General features: G+C 42.6%; 2 protein-coding genes across 16 annotated transcripts in view; both read right to left on the bottom strand.

Annotated features, from left to right (window-relative positions):
- LOC117352063 (nitric oxide synthase-interacting protein-like) overlaps positions 1-26,236 on the bottom strand; it is a 742,171-nt gene that overhangs the window by 303,436 nt on the left and 412,499 nt on the right. The gene's annotated exons all lie outside the window — the stretch shown is intronic.
- SYT7 (synaptotagmin 7) overlaps positions 1-26,236 on the bottom strand; it is a 425,674-nt gene that overhangs the window by 108,216 nt on the left and 291,222 nt on the right. For 11 of the 15 annotated variants that reach the window (XM_033928077.1, XM_033928080.1, XM_033928082.1 and 8 more), the window contains 3 exons: positions 20,639-20,770; positions 19,752-19,970; positions 1,063-1,446 (listed from right to left, as the gene is read on the bottom strand). The exons of 1 other annotated variant lie outside the window; for it this stretch is intronic. In XM_033928077.1, the coding sequence (XP_033783968.1) occupies positions 1,063-1,446; positions 19,752-19,970; positions 20,639-20,770 (735 nt within the window). The remainder of the gene's footprint in view (positions 1-1,062; positions 1,447-19,751; positions 19,971-20,638; positions 20,771-26,236) is intronic. 3 more of the 15 variants (XM_033928088.1, XM_033928086.1, XM_033928087.1) reach the window with 3 other exon arrangements.

Here is a 26,236-nt window from a genome sequence, read left to right as displayed (position 1 = left end):
ATAGCATTGGAAAGCAGAAGAATTGTTTCTTCTAGCCTAGGAGTAGGCAAGTCCAGTCCTCAAGAGCCAGAGCCAGGTCAGGTTTTCAGGATCTCCACAATAAATATGCATGAGATAGATTTGCATCTCAAGGAGGCAGTGCATGCAAATCCATCTCATACATATTCATTGTGGATATCCTGAAAACCTGACCTGGTTCTAGCTCTCGAGGACCGGAATTGCCTATCCCTGTTCTAGCCCATGGGTTCTCAACTGGGTTCTTGGGACACACCTAGCTAGTCTGGTTTTCAGGATACCCCCAATTAATATACATGAGATAGATTTGCATACAATGGAGGAAGTGCATGCAAATTTATCTAATGCTTATTCATTGTGGATATCTTGAAAATCAGACTGGCGGGGTGTGTTCCAAGGATGGGATTGAGAACCTCTATGCAAGACATAGGGGTGTAATTATCAATGTGGACTACCTTTAAGACATATTATTTTAGCCACAGGCCCTATTTTATGAGACCAGGTTACTAACACCAATTGATAGATTCCACCATAAATGCCCTCTTTTTACACATACTGTAAATTGGGAGAGAAAAAGGATATTTATTGTGGAATTTGGTTAGAAAAAGTCACAATTATGAAAAAAATTCTTGCAATTGCAAAAACAGTTAATGAGAGAGATACTTAATTGACCCAACAGAAAGACCTCCTTGGAAACTAATATGTCTACCCAAAACATAAGCTTTTACTATTAGCTGAAGTGGTGGTTTTCTTTCAGGTTTCAACAGATTTGTACAGTGGTCAACCTAAAACATCTACACTTTTGTGAGAAGTGGTTGAGACCTGACTGGGAAAAACTGAACCAGCTCTTGGAAATAACTGAACAAGCTCTTTGGAAATAAACTTACCAGCAACTAGGACAGAAATAGTACAAATAGGTTTGCTTTGAACATGTGGCCTGAGGAGATTCTCTCACTGGCATGAAGCAGATATCATGATCATGCAAAATCAGGGAAGGCAGAAAACTAAGGCCAAGAACTAAAGAACAAGGAAGAAGAAACAACTTACAGGAAAGATTTCATGTCCAGTCCTCGATTCCGGATCTGCCCAACCACGTAGTCCCAGCTGCCTGGGTTGGAGCGGCTTCTGCCACCAGCAGTACGATATTTGGAGCCGGCTGAACTTCCCTGACGTGCTGGGCCACTGCGTTGACCCCGAGGGTTGCCGCTGCTGCTGCTGGAGGAGGTAGTTTGGGATTGCGACTGAAGTTGCAGCTGACCTAGACTCTGGCTGGTGGTTGGCTGGCTGTGGTTCTGTTTCTGATGCTGACTCAGGGGCTGCTGTAGGCTTTGCTGGCGTAATAGGGTACGTGGGCGCTGGTATTTCGGATCTCCGGCTGAAGTGGGGATATGGTCAAGGGTAGTGGCTGCTGTCAGGGTAGGGTCATCGAGACTTGGGAAGGGGAAAGAAGAGAAGTAAAAGCAAAAAGTGAAGGGACAAAATTGAAGGAAAGAAAGGAAGACAGCTAACTGCAAAACGTTTTCTCTGGATCTCTTTTGGGAATCTTTCCTTAAAGACCTCCTCATGACTCTGAGAGTTCCTGCTTCAGCTAGGTTATGTTAAGATCCAGTAAAATCCCACCAGGAGGACCGTAATACAGCAGTTTTTGGAGCTCAAGTGATTTCGCCCACTCCCCAACTGAGCTCAGCAAATTCACTTCTAGAACACAAAGATTGACCAGCTATCTCCTGCACAAATTAACCTACTTTATAAATTGAGTTGTCAGTGTTAGGCTCCCAACTGCATTGAATTGTGCTTTATAAAGAAAACCTGGGGTTCTTCTCTCTCATTAGAAAGTAGGGTTAAAACCAGTGTTCCATGGGGAAATTCAAGAGATGGTACCTGAAATATAGGTGCTGAGATGATGAATTTTATAACGGAAGTTCCACCTGGATCTGCTTATAAAGAATTTACTATTATTAAGTTCTCATCCACGCACCTAGGCCCAGATTCTCTATATGGCACTGATATCGGCGGCCCTGATCATGTGTCAATCACGCGACTGCCACGTACAGAATGGCGTCTCTGGGAAAGATAGGCACAGAAATGTAGGCCAGGGCTTTCTAGGCCTACATTTCCTGCAACCATCTTTGTCATGATTGCGCCCACGGAGGCACTAGCCACTTCCGGCATTAGCCGTGCCCACTCTTTTGCAAAACTGCGGAAGAGGATTTTAGCGCCAGCCGATGTGCTGAGTACTTTGCACTGCTCTGACACTCATAGGAACCCCAGGACCATTGGAGCAGCGCCAAGCATTCAGCATGCTAAAAACCTCTTGCACAGTTTTGTAAAAGGGGTGGGTGGGTTAATTTTTAAAACTGTTTTAATATATGTTTTCAGATAATGCAATGCAAGGTTAATTTGGGAGCATTTTTTAAATAAAATGTTTAGCTTGCTTAAAAATAGTTGAAAAATGTGGTTTTCTAAAAACTGAGAAGTGGTCACCAAATTTCACAAGGATCTGGCAAAATCCACAAAAATAACTAGCTTTCACAAGGATCAAAATCCAATCTATATTTCTAAACAAATATTCACTCTCTGGGCTGTTTGACATGAGACTAAAAATAGGGATATTACTGTAGAAGAACAAATTGGAATATGTACAAAATGGGGAGGCCTCACCTGGGGCTTGGACCCCTTTACCCTGACCCTTTAGCTAACAGGAAACCAGTAGACCAGAATTACAAATGTTCAATGGGAAATAATTGGGAAGGATTTACAGTATTTCCAGTTCACAACACCAAAGATCAATAAACTGGGGCAGTGGCGTATAGAGAGTATGTGACACCCTGGGCCCATCATTTTTTGACTCCCCTCCCCCATCTATATGAAAAAATATGATTTTTAGTAACAATCCACATATCGCACAACAAGAGTGTACCTACGAAAAGGCAGCATCTTAAACACTGCAGTGAGCACTAGAACACCAACACATACATTGTAAAACTAAACAAACCAGATCCTGCACAGTCAATTGATCCTGTACAGTCGATGCTAACAGAAAGCCATGTCCCTTTCATACACACAGACAGATACACCCTTGCCCAATATGGAATAATCACAAACTAAAAATAGAAATATGTAAACAAAAGTTAAACTGAACCGCCAAGAAACCAGACTCTGCATATAATGCAACACTATAACACCACAAAAACAGTAATACATGTCCTCTAATACTGTGCAAAATATAAAGAAAGTAGATGTAAATTTGAAAAAACTGATACATAACAATCACCACTTTACAAATTAACAAATAAAAATAAAACAAATAATGAGAAATAAGAAAATACCATTTTATTGGACTAATCCCCGTAAGCTCAGTCCCCATCCCCGCAAACCACCTGATTCCATCCACACAAGCCTTGAATTGTTTTATATTGAACTTATTATATTAAAGTATAAAAAGAAACAATATTCTGTACAATTGTCAATTTATAAATCAGCGTCTTCTCCCCACTCTCTCTTCCCCATTTCCCTTCAGCGTCCTCAGCCCACTCTCTCTCCACTTTCCTTCAGCGCACGCATATAAAAACAAGCACGTAATCATTTTCATTCTATTCATTCATTCATAGAAATTAAAGTCTATATAATGCCAGTCACATAACAAAACATGATTTTACAAAAATAATTCCCTGCACAGTCAAGCCTGCAAGGATTACTAGATGTCTTTCAGCAGCTCCCCTCCCTCCCTCCCCCTTACCTTTGTGGCCAAGTCAAAATGATCTACCAACAATAAAATTTTAAAAACATAAAACACTGTACGCAGAGAAAATGTTAATTATCATTTATATTCTGTGGGTTTTCAAAGAGGTCAAGGCAGATGACTTTATGCAATGTCACCTCAGTAATAACTGTACAAAAATAGACAAATATACCTCCTCCCTTTTTACTAAACCACGATAGCGGTTTTTAGCGCAGGGAACTGCGCTGAATGCCCCACGCTGCTCTCAACACTCATAGGCTCCCTGCGCTAAAAACCGCTATTGCGGTTTAGTAAAAGGGGGCTATAGTGCAAAATATAGACAGCATATATAAATTCTCAAAATGGATACATTTTGATCACTAAATTGAAAATAAAATCATTTTTTCTACCTTTGTTTGTTAATTTCATCAGTCTCTGGTTGCACTTTATTCTTCTGACTGTGCATCCAATATTTCTTCCCTTCTTTCAGCCTCCTGTATGCTTCCTCTCCTCCAGACCTCATTCCCTCCCCCAACTTTTTCTTTCTTTCATCTTGCCCCCTTCCTTCTCTCTCCATACCCCCTTTCTTTCTGTATGTCTGTCTTTCTCTCTCTCTCTCTCTTCGTGCCCCATTTCTTTCTTTGTTTCACCCTGCCCCCTTCTTTCTTTCTCTCTCCATGCCCTCTTTCTTTCTCTGTCTGTCTTTCTCTCTCTCTCTCCGTGCACCATTTATGCTTTTTCTTTGTTTCACCCTGCCCCCTTTCTTTCTGGCTCCCTGTCCACCCCCCGTTTCTTTCTTTCTCCCTCCCCTCCCTTATGCCACCACCATTGGGAAAATGCTACCACCACCGCTGGGGAATAGGCTGCCACTACCGCCATCGGGAACAGGCCGGCTCTGAGTTCGCCCTGCTTCTCTTCCCCGCGGGGCCGGCCAACTCTTTGCTGCCCGACGTCAATTCTAAAGTCAGAGAGGACGTTCCGGGTCAGCCAGGCAGCGATTGGCTGGCCCAGAACGTCCTCTCCGATGTCAGAATTGATGTCGGGCGGCGAGAGTTGGTCAGACCAAAAATTAGTCGAACCGCTGTGTTTTGAATAATTCTTATTCTCTTAATGGTTTTTTTTTTTTTTTTTTTAATAGGATCTTGTTTTGCAGCCATTAGACTTTTATTTGTTGTTGACTTTTTATCTTTTCTTTTAAATGAAATGGCGTTCCTGTCCTTATTGTTTTTATGTAAACCGTGCTGATGTTAAAGCAAAATGCGGTCTTTACACGCCAAATAAACATACTTTTGGCAACTCTCTTCAAACGACCACTTTAGGAAACTGTTAAAGACAAATCTCTTCTCTTCATAATTGCTCCTGACCCAGACCTATTTGTAATTGGAAATTCATATCGTAACTTCAGTGGATACCTATCAATCTTATTGTAAGCTGCAATGAATCCTTGCAGAAAATTGCAGAACATAAGAAACGGTATGATATGGCATTTAGCGAGTGAATTTTCAAGCTGTTGGGCTTCTGGATTTGCTTATTAAGTGGAGTTTTTTGGTTTTTTTTTTTAACCTACGATAGCATTTTTTTGACTGCCAAAGCTTGAAGCAGTAGTTGCCTTAGTGCTTAGGGCAGGGGTGGGCAAATCCGGTCCTCGAGGGCCGCAATCCAGTTGGGTTTTCAGGATTTCCCCAATGAATATGCAGGAGATCTATTTGCATGCACTGCTTTCAATGCATATTCATTGGGGAAATCCTGAAAACCCGACTGGATTTCGGCCCTCGAGGACCGGAGTTGTCCATCTCTGGCTTAGGGTTTTTCTCCATTAGGAACATATACTTAGAGGGGATATGATAGAGACTTACAAGATCATGAAGGGCATAGAGAGAGTAGAGAGGGACAGATTCTTCAAACTTTCAAAAAATAAGAGAACAAGAGGGCATTCGGAAAAGCTGAAAGGGGACAGATTCAGAACGAATGCTAGGAAGTTTTTCTTTACCCAACGTGTGGTGGACACCTGGAATGCACTTCCAGAGGGCGTAATAGGGCAGAGTACGGTACTGGGGTTCAAGAAAGGATTGGACAATTTCCTGCTGGAAAAAGGGATAGAGGGGTATAGATAGAGGATTATTGCACAGGTCCTGGACCTGTTGGGCCGCCGCGTGAGCGGGCTGCTGGGCACGATAGATCTCAGGTTTGACACAGTAGAGGCATTGCTTATGTTCTTATGTTCTTACTGTATATCTGCTAGCCCTTATTGGTTGCAGATTCCTCTACTATTAACTGGAAGCTAGATTGTGTGCCAAAAATATCTTAACACATTCATTACATGGTGGCTCAAGCCATTTCTTGAGGGTTTTTTTTTTTTTTCCAAGAGCTGAACTAACCAAAGCTAAGAAAATGACTTCATGGGGAAAATAAACCTGAACGACTCAGCTGTGCCTAAGAATAGAGTCTTAAAATATTCCCTTATGAATTATGAATTCACTTCATATCTCATAGGCAACCATAAAGGTCCTTTGCTCATCTCAGATTTTGTTTACAAAGATGTTAAATAAAACTCTTCAAATGACTATCAGTTTTGTTCTTGGTTATCGGAGTGCATTTCTGATCTCATTGACTGCTACGGAGCCATTTTAGTCTGGCACATCTGATCGATCAGATATGGTCTGATGCACATTGCTAGCTCCCAAGTGGAATTTAAAGTTCTGAACCAAAGAGGCTGATGGAATGCTTCCTGAAAGTTTATTAAATGCTCACTCAACTAAAGAATTTCTTTTTGGCCTCTGGAAAGCACAAAGTAGACTAAACTGTTGACATTCCATTAGTGCCCTCATCTAAATACCTATATATTCAACTCACACTTGCAAATATTACTCCTACTTGAGGCTACTGTACATTACAGCTACAGCTCTCCAATGAACTCCTACTGGAGCAATTCTGACACACATAAAAAAAAAATTTATGTGGGGAGAGCAGGAAAACACTACCTGCAATAAACACACTTTTTTCACTTTATTGCAAAGGGGGAAAAAAAAAAGTTACAATTTTTCTCTTCTTTTTAAATACTGGATAAAGTTTTCCATTTGAAGGTGGCTTTTGCTGCCAAAAATCATTGCACTTATCTGTTACAAGTCAAATAAACCTACCCTACTGTTACAATAGTCTTTATGATGGCCATACCACCTCTCTCATTTATGTCAGGGCTAGGGAACTTCGGTCCTCGAGAGCCGTATTCCAGTCGGGTTTTCAGGATTTCCCCAATGAATATGCAGGAGATCTATTTGCACGCACTGATTTCAATACATATTCATTGGGGAAATCCTGAAAACCCGACTGGATACGGCTCTCGAGGACCGGAGTTCCCGACCCCTGATTTATGTGTTTATTTTTCACACTCTCTGGAAGTCAATCACACCTCATTCTATATTCAATAGACTTTCTATATGCAAAACGCGAGGGGCTGCTGAAAAGTTCTCAGCCCAACCAACCAACCTCCTAAATTCTGAGGTTGATTTTGCCACTGGAGCTGAAAAGAGTGGGATCTTATTTCATTAACTCCCCCCTTTTACAAAACTGCGGAAGCGGTTTTTAGCGCAGGCCAGGGCGCTGAATGCTCTGCGCTGCTCCCAACGCTCATAGAGTTCCGGCGAGCTTTGGGAGCAGCATAGAGCATTCAGCCTGCCGGCCTGCGCTAAAAACCGCTTCCGCAGTTTTATAAAAAGGGGGGGGAGGGGGATAAGTGCCAATTTGCAGAAATGAAATTCTATGTTTTGACATTGTTTCAGATCAGTGATTAAACCATATCCACGTCATTCTCTTCTTGGTTGGGCTGAGAACTTTTCAGCATCCACTTGTAAAGGTCTAGACCAGGGGTGTTCAATCTTTTGGCTTCCCTGGGCCGCATTAGCCGAAAAAAATGTTTCTGGGGCTACACAAACGCGCAAATGCTGCCGCAAGACAGAGGAGGGAGCCGGCAAGACGGTAAACACCCGGGGGGCGGCAGAGGAAAACACTGCATCGCCCTCGACCGAGGCCGCACAAAATACTTCACGGGGCCGCAGGTTGGACACCCCTGACTTAGACCATCCAGAGGATTATAAATTTCTTTAATTTTATGTTTCATTTTGAATTGCAAATCACTTTGGAACGTGGGAAAGGAAAGTGATAGGGGTATATTTACTATCCATCTGGCCAGAACAAACAGATAGATTTAGAAATGTTAACATGAATTAGGGAAGCTAACAAATTAGGTAATACAATAATAATGGGTGATTTCAATTACTCAGCAGTCACAAAAATAAGAAATCTCCACTTGAATATTCATACAAAATTTTAAACTTGCTATCTGGAAAAAAATGGCCATTTTGGAGATTGTCTTAGGAGACTGTGAGAATTTGTTTCTATTCTTCAATGAGATTTCTGGCATCTATATGGAGTAATTGTTCGGTACATAGATGAAAGCGCGCCAGACAATCGCGCTAAGACAAAGGAGCTCAGACGTATGCATGCCGGACGTCAGCGCGCCGGATTAAAAGTTCAATTTAAAGCACTCTGAGGGTACCTAGAAGTGTTGGCGCTGCCATTGGGGGGTTCAGGGGAACCCCCTCATTACAGAGGAACGTGTAATTTTTCCCTTTTTTAGGGAAAAATTACAGTTTCCTCTTTAAGTGTAAGTGTGTGTGTGGTGGGGGGGGGGGGGTTCCCCTAACCCAACTCAATGGCAGCGCCAACACTTCTAAGTAAAGTGGGGGCATACCTCCTCAGTGTGCTTTAAATTGAACTTTTAATCCAGTGTGCTGATGTCCTGTGCCTTTGTCTGAGCTCCTATGTCCGTGCACGATTGTCTGGCGCGCTTTAGTCCCATCACCTCTGAAGTAGCTGGTTTTTTTTTTTTTTTTTGCCCCAGAAGTGAAATGTGCTTACTGGATTCCTCTAACAGATAAGTCACTGAATTGATTGAAGATGTTGCTTGTTTTGGACTTGTCGCCATTGCTGGGTTTTAATAAGCTGCGGTAAAGGTTTCTGCCATGGCCTGGAGCACTAAATGTGCCGACGTTTGCAAAATCGGAGCATGTAGTGCTTTGGGCCGAGGTAGACCCCTCTACCGTGGCTTAGGAAAAGGAGCCCTATGTTCTTTGTGGGATTGTATCTGTTTGAACATTGTTTGCATATAGGAAGTTACAAATTTGTTATAAATATTTAAGTGGAGTTTTTGACTAATGCTTGTCAGTAGCAAATAGCAATATATTGTCCTAGAAGGGCTTGGGTTCTAAGGTCTTTTTTTTCTCCGCTATTAATGTTATTGGATGCTCAAGAAGAGAAGGCACAATAGACTTTATATGCTGCATTATTATTTTGGGATTTTCTGATTAAAGCTCCCCTTTTTCAAGCCGCGTTAGTGTTTTTTTATTGCTGGCCACAGTGGTAAAAGCGCCAACACTCACCGAACTCCTATGAGTGTCGGAACTTTTCCTGCAGCGGCCGGCAATAAAAAACCCTAACGTGGCTTGATAAAAGGGATCTAAGGGATCTAGTAGCTGTCCCTATTTGGATGATTTCAATTAACCTGATATTGACTGGATAAATGTTAGGATGAAATCAAAACCTGCTTTATGAAACAGCTGGCCAAGGAACCAATAAGAGGAGGTGGGGATGGGGGGGGGGGCAATTCTTGATTTAGTCCTAACATGATCTGGTGCCAAAGGTTATGGTTCAGGGGTCACTAGACAACAGTGATCATAGCATGATCAGATTTGATTTAATAACTGGGTTAAATACACACAAGAAATCCAATACGTTGGCATTTAACTTTCAAAAAGGAGACTATTATGAGAAAAATGGTAAACCAAAACACCTTAGAGGAGCAGCTCCACAGGTCAAACATTTACATCAGGTGTGAGTGTTCTTAAAAATGCTCTCCTGGAAGCCCAGAACAGATATATTCCATGTATTAGAAAAGGTGGAAGGAAGGTCAAAGGACAGCCAGTATGGTTAAAAAGCGAGATGAAGGAGGCTATTAGATCTAAAAAAAATGGAAGAAGGATCCAACTGAAGATAATAAGGAAGATAAAGAGAGACTTTGAAAAGAAGATTGCCTTAGAGGCAAAAACATATAAGAATTTTTTTTTAGCTATATTAGAATCAATAAGCCAGAAAAAGATCAGTTGATATGTTGGATGACTGAGGGGTAAAGGGGGCACTCAGGGAAGACAAGGCATAGAGGGGAAACTAAATGAATTCTTTGCTTCGGTCCTTACTGCGAAAGATGTGGGAGAGATACCCATCAAAAAAAGGAAACTGTGGAATGCAATACTCTTGAGAGCAATGAATGATATCAGAATAAATACATCCACTGTATAAAGGCGCTGACCCTGTCCGTGCCAATGAACCCGACACGGTCCGTGTTTCAGCTTAACCAAGCCTTCCTCAGGGGTCCAGGTCAGCCTTCTGAGGCGGATGTTTATGCAATTAAAAAGCTCTAAGTTTGGAGCCACTTCTAGACTGACTCCGTGGTGTAGTCACCAGGATTGCCCACAGAATTCCAAATAGGGTTTCACCAGAGACTTATACAATGGCACTATCCTCAGAGATGAAGCTTACAGGAATGGCCAGTAGGAAAAAAAAGAGGCGATAGTACCTTCCTAGGCACGGATCCCGGAAGTGATGTCAGAAAGAGCGCCGAAGCCAACGCAAGCAGCAAGTTCACGGCTGCCCGCGCCAAAGTTAAAAAGGTACGGGGGAAGGGGCGCACACATGTCAGGAGGAGGGGTGGGAAGGGAGGGGTGGAGAGTAGGAGGGGGTGCCAGATCCCTGAGGGCCTGGGGCAGACCGCCTTCCCCCGCACCCCACTGATTTTTGGAAGACTGGAGAGTGGCCAATCTAACGCCAGTTTTTTAAAATGGTTGTAAAGGTGACCTGGGAAATTATAGACTGGTGAGCCTGACTTCCGTTCTGGGTAAAATGGTGGAGAATATTGTAAAGAACAAAATGACTGAACATAGACCTAGGCATGGATTCCTGGGACAAAGCCAACATGAATTTAGCCAAGAGAAATCTTACCTCACCAATCTACTACAGTTGATATTATATATTGAGATTTTCAGAAGGCATTTGACAAAGTACTTCATGCATGACTCCTGTGGAAATTCAAAAGTCATGGAAGAGAAGGCAGTGTCTTATTGTGGATTAAGAACTGGTTAGAAGATAGAAAACAGAGTAGGGTTGGCCGATCAATATTCTGAATGGAGAAGGGCAAATAGCGAGGTTCCCCAAGGATCTATACTGGGACTGCTGCTTTTTAACATATTTATAAATGATCTGGAAATGAAAACAATGAGTAAGGTGGCACAAAGTTGTTCAGTTGTTAAATTGCAAGAGGACCTTTCAAGACTGGGCATCCAAATGGCAGATGACTTTTAATGTGAGCATTTTTGCCCGGATTCTATAAAAGGTGCTGGTATCGCTGGTCACCTAAGAAACGGCTGCTGATCATATGTCAATCATGCACCGGCGCTGTTTGTAGAATCACGCCTCTTTTTAAACACAGGCGCCTGTTAAGCTACTGGGCTTGATGGACCTTCAGTCTGTCTTAGTATGGCAAAGCAATGTTCGCCATTAGGTTTCAAGTTTCAATTTATTTGATATACCGCAAATACAACCATAGTTAAAGGCAAGCGGTTTACAATGATAATATATTAAAAACAAAAAAATTAAAAAGACATAACAAGGGAGACAACAAACAAAAACAAATACAACCAACTTACAAACAAAAATGGGTACAAGGGGGATAAAGAAAGGAAAGGTTACAATAAAAACCAAAAAAAAAGTTTGGGATAGGAAAGACTGCAACAAAAGGGAAGGGAAGTCAAAGTGAAATTTTGCCCAAACAATTAACGATATAAGCTAAGTTGTCGAGAAGAAAGGGTGATCCATAGCATGAGTAAAGTAAGGAAAAAGATCAAGAGCAAAAGCCAAAGACTTCAATTACGCCTTAAAAGTCGCAAAAGATTTTTCGATGCAGAGGTAGTAGGGTAAGGAATTCCAAAGGGTGGGAGCCAGAGCTGATGGTGTGTATTTATGTATTCAATTTTCTATACCATTATTCAAGCATTTTCTCTATCTATCCCAGTGGGCTCACAATCTATCTAATATACCTGGGGCATTGGGGAACCAAGTGACCTGCCCGGGGCCACAAAGAGCAGCACGTGCCAGAACCCACAACCCCAGGGTACCAAAGCTGCAGTTCCAAACCCTGCACCACACTCTCAGACATAATATGGTAGGAGATAGCAAGGCAAACATCGTCTGCTAGGGATGGCAAAACACAGTTAATAAAGCATGGTAAAACATAATGATAAACATAGTATTATAAAGCATGGATAACATAGTATGACAGACAGATAGTGTGGCATAATATGGTAAATACGGTACATAGTATAGCAGGACAAAGATGGCGAATAGTATGACAAAAGTGTGGAAGAATATTGTATGAGAAAACATGGCATGGACAGACATAGCACGAAGCACATAACGTATTAGATTCGAGACAATGGAGGGTCAGATACTTTGTCAGAAGATTTGGGGAATTTGATTGGTACACTTTCATAGAGGATCAAGGAAAGAGGAATTTTCATTGCTTTCCTGAAGTTGAGTAAGCTTTCTAATGATCTTGTGTGGTTAGATAGTTTGTTCCAGAGGATCTTTTTGTGTGTTCCTCAATCCTGAGGGCATGCATAATCGCTTTTCATCTTGCAAGCGGAGCAGTCGTTTTGGGGCATAGGGCAGGAGTTTGGAGGCCATATAGGCTGACACCTTGCCATGGAAGAGTTTTTAGGCCATTCCTAGGCCTTTGAATATACACTGCTTGTTGTTGAGCAGCGCACAACACTGGGGCAATCAGGTCTCGTATGTGGAGGTTTTTCAGGAGTCAGATGGCAGCATTTTGTACTTGAAGTCAATGGATGTTTTTCGCAGTGAGCCCATTTAGGGGTGTGTTGCAGTAGTCCATACGAGAGGACAAAGGCATAGAGTAGCTGAGAAAAGTCTAGTTCCAAGAAGTACCGTCTGATTTTCCATAGCTGCCAGAGGTAGTAGAACGAGGCAGATAGTACTTGGGAGATGTGGTCAGAGAGTGAAAGGTCACCATCAAGGATCACACCTAAGACTGCATACTTTGTCTTTGGCTGTCAGGGTGATCGATTTCCAACAGATCGACGGGCAGGCGAGTTCAGGGTCACCAGAGAAGTTCGTTTTTTGCCGTATTTAGTTGTAGCTTGTTTTGGGACATCCAGGTTTTTATTTCTGAGAGGCAGTTGTATAGTTTGGAGATTTGGGCGTCTTGGTTGCACCTAGCGGTATGTCATCGGCAAATGAGTGGATCTTTACATAGTATTTTAAGGCAATGTCTATCACCAGTCTGATATAGAGATTGAAGAGCAGAGAGGACAGGAAAGTGCCCTGTGGTACTCCATATTTTATCAGTTTGGGTCGTGATAGAGTAGATCTTAGTACAGTGTCTCTCAAACTGTGCCAAGGCACAGTGATATGCCCTGAAGAGATTCCAGGTGTACCACAAGAAATTCCAGAATTGTTCTTTATTTTTAAAAATTCCCTTCATAAGTATACACTAGAATAGATGACATATGTGTCACATACACATGAGTCTGTCAATGCTATGAGCATCTGCGTGCGAAAGGATACAACCACCCAGACAAGCATCATTCTTTGACATAATTGGTCCTTGAAAACTAACGGCAAGTAATTTAATTTTTATTTTTTGTGCGGTAATTATCTTAACTTGAGCAACAAAGCAATCAAGGCTTTGTTACCGTTTGAATCTTCTTATCTTTGTGAACTTGGATTTTCAGCTCTGACAGAAATTAAAACAAAAAAAAGAGAATGACTGTAGATCAGGGGTCTCAAAGTTCCTCCTTGAGGGCCGCAATCTAGTCGAGTTTTCAGGATTTCCCCAATGAATATGCATGAAATCTATGTGCATGCACTGCTTTCAATGCATATTCATTGGGGAAATCCTGAAAACCCAACTGGATTGCGGCCCTCAAGGAGGGAGTTTGAGATCCCTGCTGTAGATGGTGGATGATGAAATGCGTGTTTGAGTTAATTCGCACCCAAAAGCAAGCACATCCATCACATTGATTAGCAATTCTATCTACTTCAGTTTCACTGTTGTTACAATTACCCATACATAGCTCAAAGAACTTTAAATAAATAACTTTTAACTTTTTGTTGGTTTTGCAATTTTATAATTTCAGTTATAATGTGCCGTGAAAAACATTTGTGCCAGGGCTAAAAAAGTTTGAGAGACACTTTGGGGCCTATGGCTCAAGAATGAGGAGAATCATTGGAACACTCGATCACCGATTCCAATGTCTGCAAGTCTGGCGAGGAGGTAGGGGTGATCGATGGTATCAAAGGCAGCACTGAGGTCTAGAAGGACCAGTAATCGGTGGTTTCCTTTGTCTAGTATGCTCCAGTAGTCAACGATAATGTCTGCTAAGACCGTTTCCATGCTATGGAGTTTTCTAAAGCCAGATTGGTATGAGGAAAGGGTGTTCCATTTGTTAATAGAAAATGTGAATGTATTGTATCTGGGAGGGGCAAGAGTGATGTGTACAAGCACCAAATTTTCAATTCCTTTTTGGAAAGATTGACACTTTGCCCCAATTTTCATTATTATTTTCACTGCTTTTCAAGTATTCTTCTTGAGAAACATTTTTTACCCAGCATTAGAAAACTGATTGTATGGGCTCTCATTTGTAGGCTAATATGCATTAAATTGATTTTGTGTGCATTAAAATGAAACACATACAGGGTAATGAACACACATCCCCAGTGAGCAATTTTAATGGCATTTAGAACATAAGAATTGCCGCTGCTGGGTCAGACCAGCAGTCCGCTCACGCGGTGGCCCCCAGGTCAAAGACCAGTGCTCTAAATGAGTCAAGCCTCATCTGCATACTTTCCAGTTTAGCAGGAACTTGTCCAGCTTAGTCTTGAATCCCTGGAGGGTGTTTTCCCCTATAACAGACTTCGGAAGAGCGTTCCAATTTTCTACCACTCTCTAGGTGAAGAAGAACTTCCTTACGTTTTAACTTTAGAGAATGCCCTCTCGTTCTCCCAGTCTGTCTTTATCTACTAAGTCTATTCCCTGCAGTATTTTGAACGTTTCGATCAAGTCCCCTCTCAGTCTCATCTTTTCAAGGGAGAAGAGGCCTCTCTCTATACAGCCTAGCATCTTTCTGGCTACAGTCACAGCCTTGTTTTGTCGCCTTTAGATCCTCAGATATTATCACCACAAGGTATCTCTCCCTGTCTGTGCATATCAGTCTCTCACTTCCTAGTATATATGGCTCCCTCAGATTTCTGCTCCTCAAGTACATCACTCTCCCACTGAATGTCAGCGGGTGGCCAGCCAGGAGCCCAGCCAAATAACACTGCTCTGTAGATGTGAACTAATTAATCCATTCTCCTTACAGTATATATAGTATATTCATCTCTCTCTCTCTCTTATATATATATATGAGGGATCTTCAAAGAGTTTGCACACTTTTTTTTTTTACACTATTTATTAAATATCTCAAAAGCAAATTACATCACCACCCACACGGTGACCTGGCTTGCCTGAATAGTCACATGACATTCTGTGACACGCCCTCTTACCACTTCTTCCGCCCCAACCATTTCCTGCAAAAATATGAAAGGGCGGAAACTTTTTGAAGAACCCTTATGATCTTTGTCTTTGCATTCATATCATATCTCTTTCCCCATACACATCTTCATACGTGAGACATAATCTCTAACCTCATTCATCTAAGACCACCACCCTTCATACTAGTGTTTTTAAAGCAGAGACTTGGGACCAATTTATGATCATTCACTGTAGTTCCACTCTACGAAACAGGGTAGAAAGTAGTCACACTAGAACAGAAATGTTAAGGCTTAAACAAAATCTAAATGCAACTTTCTGAGCCTTGTGTTACTCTGACAATACTGGATGTGCAATGGGCCACGGATATAAATTCCCTCTCCTTTATCGGAAAAATCTGTATCCCAACCCTTCTTGGAACGACTCTTTATGTTTGGCATATATAAAGCTCTCTCCCTATGAACCATCAAGTGTTCTTCTTCCTGACCTTTCCTTTTAATATCTCAGCATGGAACCCTTTGGGAGGGTTGTTACAATTTCATCAATGGAGTTGGGAACCACAGCACGACAACCCTCTCATTAATTTTACAAAAATCTTCCAGGCCATGATATACCTGTTTGGAGGGAATCTTCAACTGCAGAATCTGGAGCAATGCAGGAATCAATATTCAAACCAGGGCCATGCCATGCAAGCCCAGTTTCCATAGCTGTCTAGCCCATTTCTTTGCTCAAATGACTAATACCTCAAAATATAGTGCAAGAAAGGACGGCCCCTAATACATTCCCAAAAGAGATTACCAGAAGCCAAGTTAAAATATGTCTAGGCAAAAGGCGGCAAGAACCCAGGTTATCATAGGCCAGAGACAGAAAGAGAGTAGAAAGAAGAGAAAAGGAAGGAGAGATCCGACTTTGTGCTCATTGTCTTTTCCTGACACAGTAATTGCACTGGAGACAGTAAACCTCCTCTCTCCACCTCCCCGCCCTCCACTGCAGCATCAGCTCAGCTGAGCTCTCAAGATCTGCTGCCTGGGATCATCTAAGAAGCAGAGGCAGCCTGCCGGCTTCTCGTTCGTGACCTATTTTCTAAGCACTCTCGTCTCTTGAATTAGTTCAATTTATGATCTCTCAGTCAAATCATACTCAAATTGGGTTCTCAGAGTTGATAGAAGCATGCCTTCCCATAAGCTGTACTGTTTGCAGGTAAGCCAGCTGGGGGGAGACAAGGTGATGCAAGCGCATGGGTTGCTATCTGTTACCAATTGCTAAGCGACAGCAACAAGATGGGATCAGGAATGTCAAAGGTCTGGCACCTGCAAATGCCAGCAAGATTACGTGACATTGCACCCTTTCCCCTGCAACATGACATTTTCCTTCCAGATTTGGATACATAAATGGTCAGTGAGGGGACAAATCTATAAATAGCGCCTAGAGGGCACCTGGTAGGAGTCTGTTCTTCGAGGGGGTGCAGAAAAGTTCTCAGCCCAACCAAGAAGCATAGAATTTCGTTTCTGCAAATTGGCACTTAACGAAATAAGATAAACACTCTTTTCAGCTAGTGGCACAATAACATTCAGAGTTTGGCTGAGAACTTTTCAGCACCCCCTTGTATAAAGAAAAGTGGAATGATTTCTAAAATAAAATGATAGCATAACAGGTCACATATGTGCCTATATTTTAGGCATGAGTACTTGTGCTGGCCATAGATTCAGTGACGTAGTGAGGGTGAGAGGTGCCCCTCCCCCACCCACCCCTGCCATGCCCCTTCTTTCTCCCATACCTCCTTAACTTCCCCGGTGTGAGCAGCACTACCAACTTGCTGCCCACATCAGCGTCAGCTCTCCCTCTGACGCCAATTCCTAGCAACGGGACTCGGAAATGACATCAGAGGGAGAGCTGATGCTTGCTGGAGATGTTGCTTGCGCTGGTGGTGAGCTAGAAGTATATTTCGGGGGGGGGGGGGTGGTAGTGAAGGTGAACACATGGCAGGGGGAGGAGTGGGAAGGGGCAGGTGGAGAAGAGGAGGGGTGCTAGCACCCCCACCATGACGGTGCTCGGGGTGGTCTGCCCCCACACACCTACACACTACGCCAGAGTTGATGTAAATGCTTGTGCCTAAATGTAGAAAATAAGCCTATGTAAACACCCACTTTCTACTTACATGCCACAGTGGATATGCACAGTTATACAATAGTGTGCAAACCGTTTACTCTGGATTTCTATGTTTATGTGTGCCAGTACAGTGATACCTTGCAATCCGAACTTAATCCGTTCCAGAACCCTGTTCGAGTTCCAAGACAATTTTTCCAATTTAAAATAATAGAAACTGGATTAATCCGTTCCTGGCTCCCACAAACTCAAATTTTAACAGTAAATACACTGGATTTTAAGATAAAATATTAACAAATAATAATAATACAGTACAGTATTTTCCTCCCCACACTACACAGAGGCGAAAATCACACACACGATGCTTTCACTACAGCTTCCGACAATGAACTGAACGACGTATGGGTGGCCCGAGCGCTGGGGAAACGTATGCACAAACACACACGAACAACGCGTAGGGCATTTGGATTCCAAAGCCGTGTTCGGATTCCGAGGCATAATTTGCTCGAAGTTTGCGTTTGGATTCCAAGTTGTTCAACTACTGGGGTGTTCGGATTCCAAGGTATCACTGTATTCTATAACGTATGTGCTTATGTGTCACCTAAGGGTAGGTATTCACCCCTGGATTCTATGTATGGCATCCTAATTTGCACACCTAAATTTGGCTGCATGACCCCGAAGTTAATTAATTAATAAGCCTTTAATTAGCAAAAATTGGGTGCCAACTGATACCTGCCAGCAAGCCTTCTCCGGAGTAGCCCCCCCACTTTGGAATGCATTCCCTGAAAGGTTTCGCTTAACACAAGACTATCTACTTCAGGAAGCAGGTGAAAGCTTGACTCTTCAACCAGGCCTTTAATGGAAGCAGAAACTAACTTGCTAGTCGCACACGCACTGAGAGTGACACTTGGCTGCACATACTACAGCAGGACATGTTTATCCACTCCTACCCTAGATAATTTTTTAGTACCAGTCTGACCTCATCTGCAACTTTCTTCAAATTAGTCCCATATTTTCTAACCTGTGTTACTCTATCTCTTCTATGTATACACTCCTCTGCTTATACCCTATGCTGTCTTATTAAAATGTTTTATCGTGCTTTGTGTTGACTAGTGCTGCTTTCCTCCGCCCCCACCCATCCCCCAGTGCAGCAGCACCCCACCAACCTCTCACCATGAAACCTGACATACCTCCGAGGCCTCCTAAAACAGCAGCAGCGGAGGTGCTCTGAAGGGGCTGCTTTGCGACCTGCCTTGCTAGGGCTTCCCTCTACTGCATCATCAGTGCTGTGGCAGAGGGGAGGCCACAATGCAGCCTGTTCAGAGCACTGCCGCTGCTACTGTTTTAGGAGACCTCGAAGGTATCTCGGGCCTCGCCAGAGTGGGGGTCACTGAATCGGTGAGCCCGATTTTCTCAGACAACAAATCGATTCACCGAAGTGAATCGGTGAATCGATTTGAATCAGTGAATTGGGCAGCCGCAGTGTTGACATTGTAATGTGACATACTATGCTATACATGTGTATTGTAATCTGAATATTTTTATCTGCTGTAATTGTCTATTCTTGCTGTACATCGCCTTGAGCAAATGCAGTAAATAAATCCTAATGAATAAATACATTGGAGTTAATTGGCATCAGTTAGGATTTGCATCTGGAAGGCATGGTGACTAAATCCAATGCATTAAATTCAATGCTCATGTCTTCGGATCTTAATCTTGTTGTAAACCACATTGAATCCTAGCTGAAGAAAAATGCATGGTATGGTATCTGAAAAGGGGGTGTGGCCGGAGTCATTCCAAACAGGTGCACAATTACTGCCCGAGTACACCCAACTTGTGCGCCAGCTTGTAAATCTGGTTTCAGGTGGCCAAGGTTATGCATGAGATCGCCTCTGTACAGGTCATGAATTTGAGCAGCTCTGTTCTCAGGTGTGTGACATCTGATGTGTCTCTCTACCTCAACCACAGCATCATCATATTAGTCCTATGTAATAAGATTGTGTTCATAGGGTTGGGGTGCATAGCAGTGCTTGATGAGGCGCTTAGCAATATGTTTTTCGATGGGATGAAAGAAGCAAAGGATTTAATGGGCTTTCAAGGAACCTCGACAGTATCTATGCAACTATATTGGAGCCTATCTTTTGTACGAGTCAGTAACTTACTTTCTCCTTATCACCTTGATTTGTGTCCTGTATTTCAGTTCAAAAGGGCCTCCAAAGGTCCCTGGGGCCACAGGCGCCAGTAACTCACTTGCTTCGGCTGAGCTTTCCTGCTGCCAAGTGGCTCTGCACAGTATGCCAGCGACCTCTCCCTGGCTTCCCGTTGATGGGCTCGCTCTGGTGACTTTGGGAAGACATGCTGCTCTTCATACTCTCCCTCCGGATCTGCTTGTCCCCTTGGCGACCGTCCTTATCCATCAACCCCGAACTGGCACAGGCAGCTGACTTACTACCAGACAGCACCGAGCCACTGGCACGTGCCCATATACAAAAGAAAAATTAGACACAAGTACGGACACACAAGGAGAGAGAAAAAAACAGAGATATAGAAAGACAAGACAAACGGACAGGAAAAAGAGAGAGAGAAAGACATCAGCACTGCAACCAAAAAGCCAAAGCATCTGTCACAGGAAACGGAAAAGCAACTGCAGCCCAGATTTTGAGTTATGATGGCAGTAAGGTTCATATATTTCACAGTTCAAGAAACAACAAAGGGTTAAACATGGAGAAAACCGTTAGGAGAAGCACCATACAGTCAGCCACAGGAAGAAAAAAAGCCATGTTAGTGAGTTTTACCACACAGTGCAAATGCAGAGTACACTCGGAGTGACCAAAAACGGGCAACCCGTCCTTGCATGAGAAGGGGGGAGGATCAGGGAGACATTGGGAAGGCAGAGGCATATGGGAGAGTTTCCAAAGTCGACAAGTCTGTGAGCAGTGGTGTTTTTACAGAAGAGGAGGAGAGGGCAGGAGGGGTTGCTCGTCTCCATGGTCTGTTTGCCCATGGGAGTGGAGTGTAAGGAGAAGGTGCAGCGAGAGGGAGAAGGAAGAGGTGGTTAACTGAGAAGGGGGAGAGGTGCGTGAGAGGGTTTTACATACTCACTACATATGATCAAACCACGGTAAAGAAAAACTCACTTGAGGGACAGCCTTGGATCGCCGTATGGCGCGTAAGGTGACATGTTTAGAATAAACTCCTTGGGAGGATAGGAGCTCCATTTCTGGTGAGCTGTGCTGTCATTGTTATTCCAAAAGTCTCTGTCTAGATCACTAGATTGGCAGAAAAAGAGAAAACAAAAAGGAAATACAAGAACAAAACTGAATTCCTAGAAGGGAGGGAAGCAACACAAGAACGTGTATTAGAGTGAGCAAAAGGGCAGCCGACACGGTAGCCACCCACAGGAGGCAGGAGACGCAAGAAAGATGAAAAGAGAAGAAATATCCTGTGGAAGAAACTGGGTTAACATCGCCAGGATCTTTGGAGAAAAGGGCAAGACAGTTATTTCAGTTTTTTTTTGCAGGTAAGAATAACTAGGAGAATAGAATGACCTAGATCCTGTGAAGCTGGTCATAGAGCAAGAGAAATAAGTGGCACTTAGCACACCTTAGCTACAAACAGGCACTACTAGCCTTATGGCTGGGCAGGGGATGAATAGTTAGTATATATGGTGGCGCTACTCCATCATCCTCTACCGCGGAATGTGCTGAGAACTTCTCACACTGCCACTTAAGAGTTCCTTCCGAAAGCAAACCTGCAAAACAAACTTTCCAGAGCCTCTTTGGCCACACAGAAATAGCACAGCCTCCCAACATTGAATATAACATTAGGTTGGGATGCATTTTGTTTCATTCCATAGAGAAGGTTCTTCAGGTCATTAGCCAAGATGGAGGTCGACAAAGCGGTGTTGCCTCTTTAGTCTGTGAGGTGAATGAAAACTGCCTGAATCACAGAAGAATCCTACAGGAAGGCTTTACAATACGGATGAAATATATATGTAATGACCCCTGCATCAAAAAGAAGCACAGAGATGGAGGATGTTCAAACGAGAAATGCTGGAGAAGTGTGTTGCAAAAACAAGGCTCTGCTATCACTTTGGTCCTGCGATGAAATACCATCCTTAGGCTCAAAGCACTGGGTATGCAACCAAGATTTCTTATGAACTGAGGCTTTAAACAATATGATCTTTATAATGTTCTGTCACAGCACCTAGCATCTTAGGGGAGATGGTATACAGACTCATTTTATTCAGAGTCTCTAGATTACATTAGCCAGCCTGTGCTTATAGATTTTAGAATCTGGATCTTTTCCGTAAATGTTTTAGACTCCATCTGATAATATTAAAAGGTGAGGGTAGACTTAACACCTAAATCATGAGGTGTGTAGGCTTGATAGCTACCATACTGCTCCAAGACTATCTGAAGAAACAGAAAATTAAATCTTTCATTTTCTGAAGGCCTGTAGAAACTAAAAATGACTGCAAAATGGCAGAATTGTTAAGGCAGTTTTCTACCTAGAGGGTGGTATAATCTATCTCAGGGAAAGAGGGCAAGATAACTCTTTGGGTTGATTACTAAGCCTATTCCTCTTAGTGACATGATTCGCTTTTGTCTGATTGTTCCAGAAACTGCTCCTGGAAATATAGGGCTGTGGCTCTATAGGATACCAGCAATCAGCATCAATGTAGGCAGTGGAATTCTCCTTTGACTTACTTTATATAATACTTAAATACGTTACTTAGTCCCAGTGAAATGTCAGATAAGCAACAGCGTCTATGCATTAGCAGGTGGCTTTACAGAATCCACGTCTTCCCTGTGTTTATTTCCTAGGAGGACACATGAGATTGCTCAACCAGCATCTTTGAAGTCAAGTGGTACAGCAGCAAATTTATTTGAAACTTCAAAGGTTCCCACCAGGCTGAGTTTTGTATTCCACTCCCGATTCCTAATTAATTCCATCATGCCTCCCATGGTTTCGGCATGAAAGAAGCTCCGTCAAACCCACTTGAAACTGAGAAAGACAGACGAAAGGCCAGAGCGAAGGCCTGTCTGTGCATTTATGTGTCTGCACTTGAGGGCTTCTTGCACCTCATTGATAAAATGAATCTAAGAATAGCAGGAAAGAATCAGAACTACAGTGTGAAGCAAGAAACCCCTACGTTGGTGAAGGAGAGGAGGAGATAGTGAATGCTGCGGATGGGCAGACAAGATGGGCCATTTGGCCTTTATCTTCCATTGTGTTTCTATAACCATAAAATTCTATGACATCATAACACAAGTGTTAAGAGCCCTAGCCTATAATCATAAAGCTCTATGACCTCACAATGCAGACGTGTAGGGAGAGATAGGGGATGCTACGGATGGGCAGACTGGATGGGCCATTTGGCCTTTATCTGCTGTGTTTCTTTGTTTCTGTCTCTTCCTCTTGATCCTTGGCAGACTGTTCCTTCCCATGCCCCCACGAGTTTTATTTACATATTGCTCATGACAGTCTCTCACGGTATCGTTTCCCAAAAGACTGAGAAAGGGGCTTGCACTATATTGATTTTGGAATGAGTGAGGTCCCTGGGGTGAACAGGCATAGACTAGTAGCCAACAGCAGCATAAACTGCATACCGTGGAAGGGGGTAAGAATATATTCAGGGAGGCAGCCTTTGAACGTTTTACAACAAAGACATATGGATAACAACTAGAACTCGTGGGACTAACCTACAACAACATACCATGAACATTTATTATTTAAACATCTTGGTACACAGAACTATAGAAAATAATGGTCATGGTTAGCATACATCTGCAGAGTTTGCATCCTCTTTGAATGTGAAGGAGGGTAAATGGTTTGCTCAGTGTTACACAGTGTTGGATAGCCAGACCCTAGGCACCAGGAACAGCAATGCCAGGATGCAGAATTACCCTTGAGACTTGAAGTAACTTCTCTAGGACTTCAGTTGTCACTGAATTGGAACTGTACAACTGAAGCAGGTAGTTTGTCTTGCAGACGGAAATTCTAGGCGCTTAGATGTTACGGATTTGGTTCTAGCATTTCAGTTTTCATATAGTGTTGCTATATATGTATCTTCACTGCAATTGACCTGTTACTAAAGTAGGACGAATGCTATTTTATGAAGGATTTCATATCTTATAACAGAAAAGCACAAGGATGGCTTTCAAAAAACTGGCTTTCCAGTTTCAGGGGACTTTGGTGATCATTTTCAAAGCCGAAAGACCTTCAAAGTTATATGGTAACATATGCAACTTAGTAAATCTGTGTGCTTTGAAAATGTGCCTTCACATCTCTTAGCAAGAAAGAGATAATGCTATGGTTATTTTATTCTGGTAGATCCTTTTCTAACAAACTCCCCCCCCCCCACACACACTTTTTACTAAACCACGATAGTGGTTATTACCACAGGGAGCTGTGCTGAATGCCCCGCGCTGCTCCCGACTCTTGTAAAGTTTCTAGGAGCGTCGGGAGCAGTGCAGAGCATTCAGTGCAGCTCCCTTCGCTAATGACCGTTATTGCGGTTTAGTAAAAGGGGAAGGGGGGGGGGGGAGAAGTGAAACATGTATTCTTCAGGAAAGATGAATTTTTATGCTTCTAGTACATATTTTCTACCTTACTGTGCTTTTCATCTTCATTATTTCCTGTTACTAAAGATGGCTGCCTCTTAATTGTTAATAGATCAGAAAGAGCCCTGAAATCATTCCACGTTACATGATAAAGATGCTAAGATAGCCAGTGCTGAGTTCTTATGTTCATATCCAAGACGACTTTTCTAGAAATTCTAAACAAGGATATACGAGATACTTCAGATCTTTATGTTCTACTGTCTTCACATGTACATTTTCAGAACTGGTTGTGTCTGAATCTATAGGCAAACTGGTAACTATTCTGAGCTTTCGTGAGGTCAATAGTTGATTGACTTTCACACAAGAAAAAGTCAAAGATGAATGGAACAAAATATTCCATCACATCTGCTGTGTACTTTCCAAATAACAGAAAAATTTTAAAAAACCTAGTCATTATTCAGCTTATCTCTTTTCACTGGGGTGGGGGTGGGTCATAGGAAGGCAATAATTTCAACCAAAGGAGATTGTGGTGGATTAGAGAAAGCGATGTGGTTAGATGGAAGAAACAGTCATTGTAGCAAAGGTGTTGCCTGGAAAAGAAACTGTCTCATGCAGTTAAGCAATTCACGTAAAATTATGCTGTTATGACTCAGACCTAGAGGAGGTTCTCTAAAGGAGTTCAAGATGGTAAAATGGAGGGAAGACCAGTTTCAGAGCTGGTAGACAATAGCTATTTTCCCCAATGGCCCATCGCCAGGGAAATTTAGTTTTAACTTTTAAATTATTATATTTTGGTAGGGTTTCAGCCTTTGGTAGAACCATTTTAGTCTCTCCCACTTCATCTGATTTTTGAACTCAAAGGATAGTTCCCACATAGCATGGGTCAAAGAAGGTTTTGTGATAACACCCTAAATAAGAAAAGGGCTAGAATAGTATCTCCTGTTAACGAATGAGAAGTTCCAGTAGCACCAGTGGACCCAAACCCTGTCCTGGATGAGCAGATCTGCATGCCTGTCATTTCCATTATATGCAAATCTCTCCATGCATATTCATTAGGACTAGCCTGAAAACCCGATTGGCCTGGTGGTCCTCCAGGACAGGGTTGGGGACCACTGCCTTAGGGGTCAAATGACATTCAGGGATAGCATCCTTCTGTTGTGGAACTCAGGACCAGAGAATGACACAGTAACAGAATTTGTCATCGTCCCTGTCTCCGATGTATAACCATGGGAAACCATCCCGTGTCATTCATTAGTGTTTATTTCAGCCTCAGTACTTCTACACCTTGAAGGTCAGTGGTTGTGCCTATTCATATTCCGATTCTTCCCTTTCTCCTTAAAGAATGACATGGGAATGGTTTCCTGCAGTTATCCGTGGGGACGGGGAAGTGAACACAAACACAGTAGGGATGACCAGCAAATAGGAATGAAAGAATCTGGTGTTCATAAAAGCTCTTTTTTGCAGTTAGCAAGAGTCTGGGAATATCAGACCTAGGCGGGCTTGACACGGGTTGTGTTTCAGCACTGCTGCCTGCATGAGGAATCCAATAATTCTGAAAAGGCAACTCAACTGGTACTGGATGAATACTATATTCCAATTCACCTCACAAGGATGATAAGTGAATAGTATAGCAGAGTCATTAGAACCTTGATGCAGGCCATAGTGCTGAAACATGGCCTGTGTTGAGTCTACTTAGGCCTGATGTTTCCAAATTCTTCTGCCTAATCCAATGATGAACTTTTATGAGAACCAGGTTTCTCCGTTCCTCTTTGTTGGTCATCCCTACTAGATTTGTTTGCCTTCACGTTCTGTGGGTTATTTTGTTCTTCTCCTTTGGTGTTAGAATCTACTAGAGTGAGACAGAGATAATACTGGAGTGCTGTTAAACAATCTTTCTGCAAAGTTTGGCACTATAAAGAAAAAGAAAGGAAAATCAGTCGTAGTGAACTAATTTGACCTGTGTGTAACAATGTTGATTTCTAGAATAATATCAGCTCCCTATTCCATAGAAACAGTTAATTTTCATAAATACCAGTACAGGCATTCCACTTCCAATACCATCAAGCCAGGTCTCCACCATGGGCTGACAGATCAAGTTGTCCTATGAGCTCTGTCCGCTCACGATATGAGGAGACATTTTCTGGAACTAAAATGTGCTCAAAGAATACA

The sequence above is a fragment of the Geotrypetes seraphini genome, chromosome 19 (genome assembly GCF_902459505.1).
Source record: "Geotrypetes seraphini chromosome 19, aGeoSer1.1, whole genome shotgun sequence".
NCBI lineage: Eukaryota > Metazoa > Chordata > Amphibia > Gymnophiona > Dermophiidae > Geotrypetes > Geotrypetes seraphini.
This window is presented reverse-complemented; position numbering and strand designations above follow the sequence as displayed.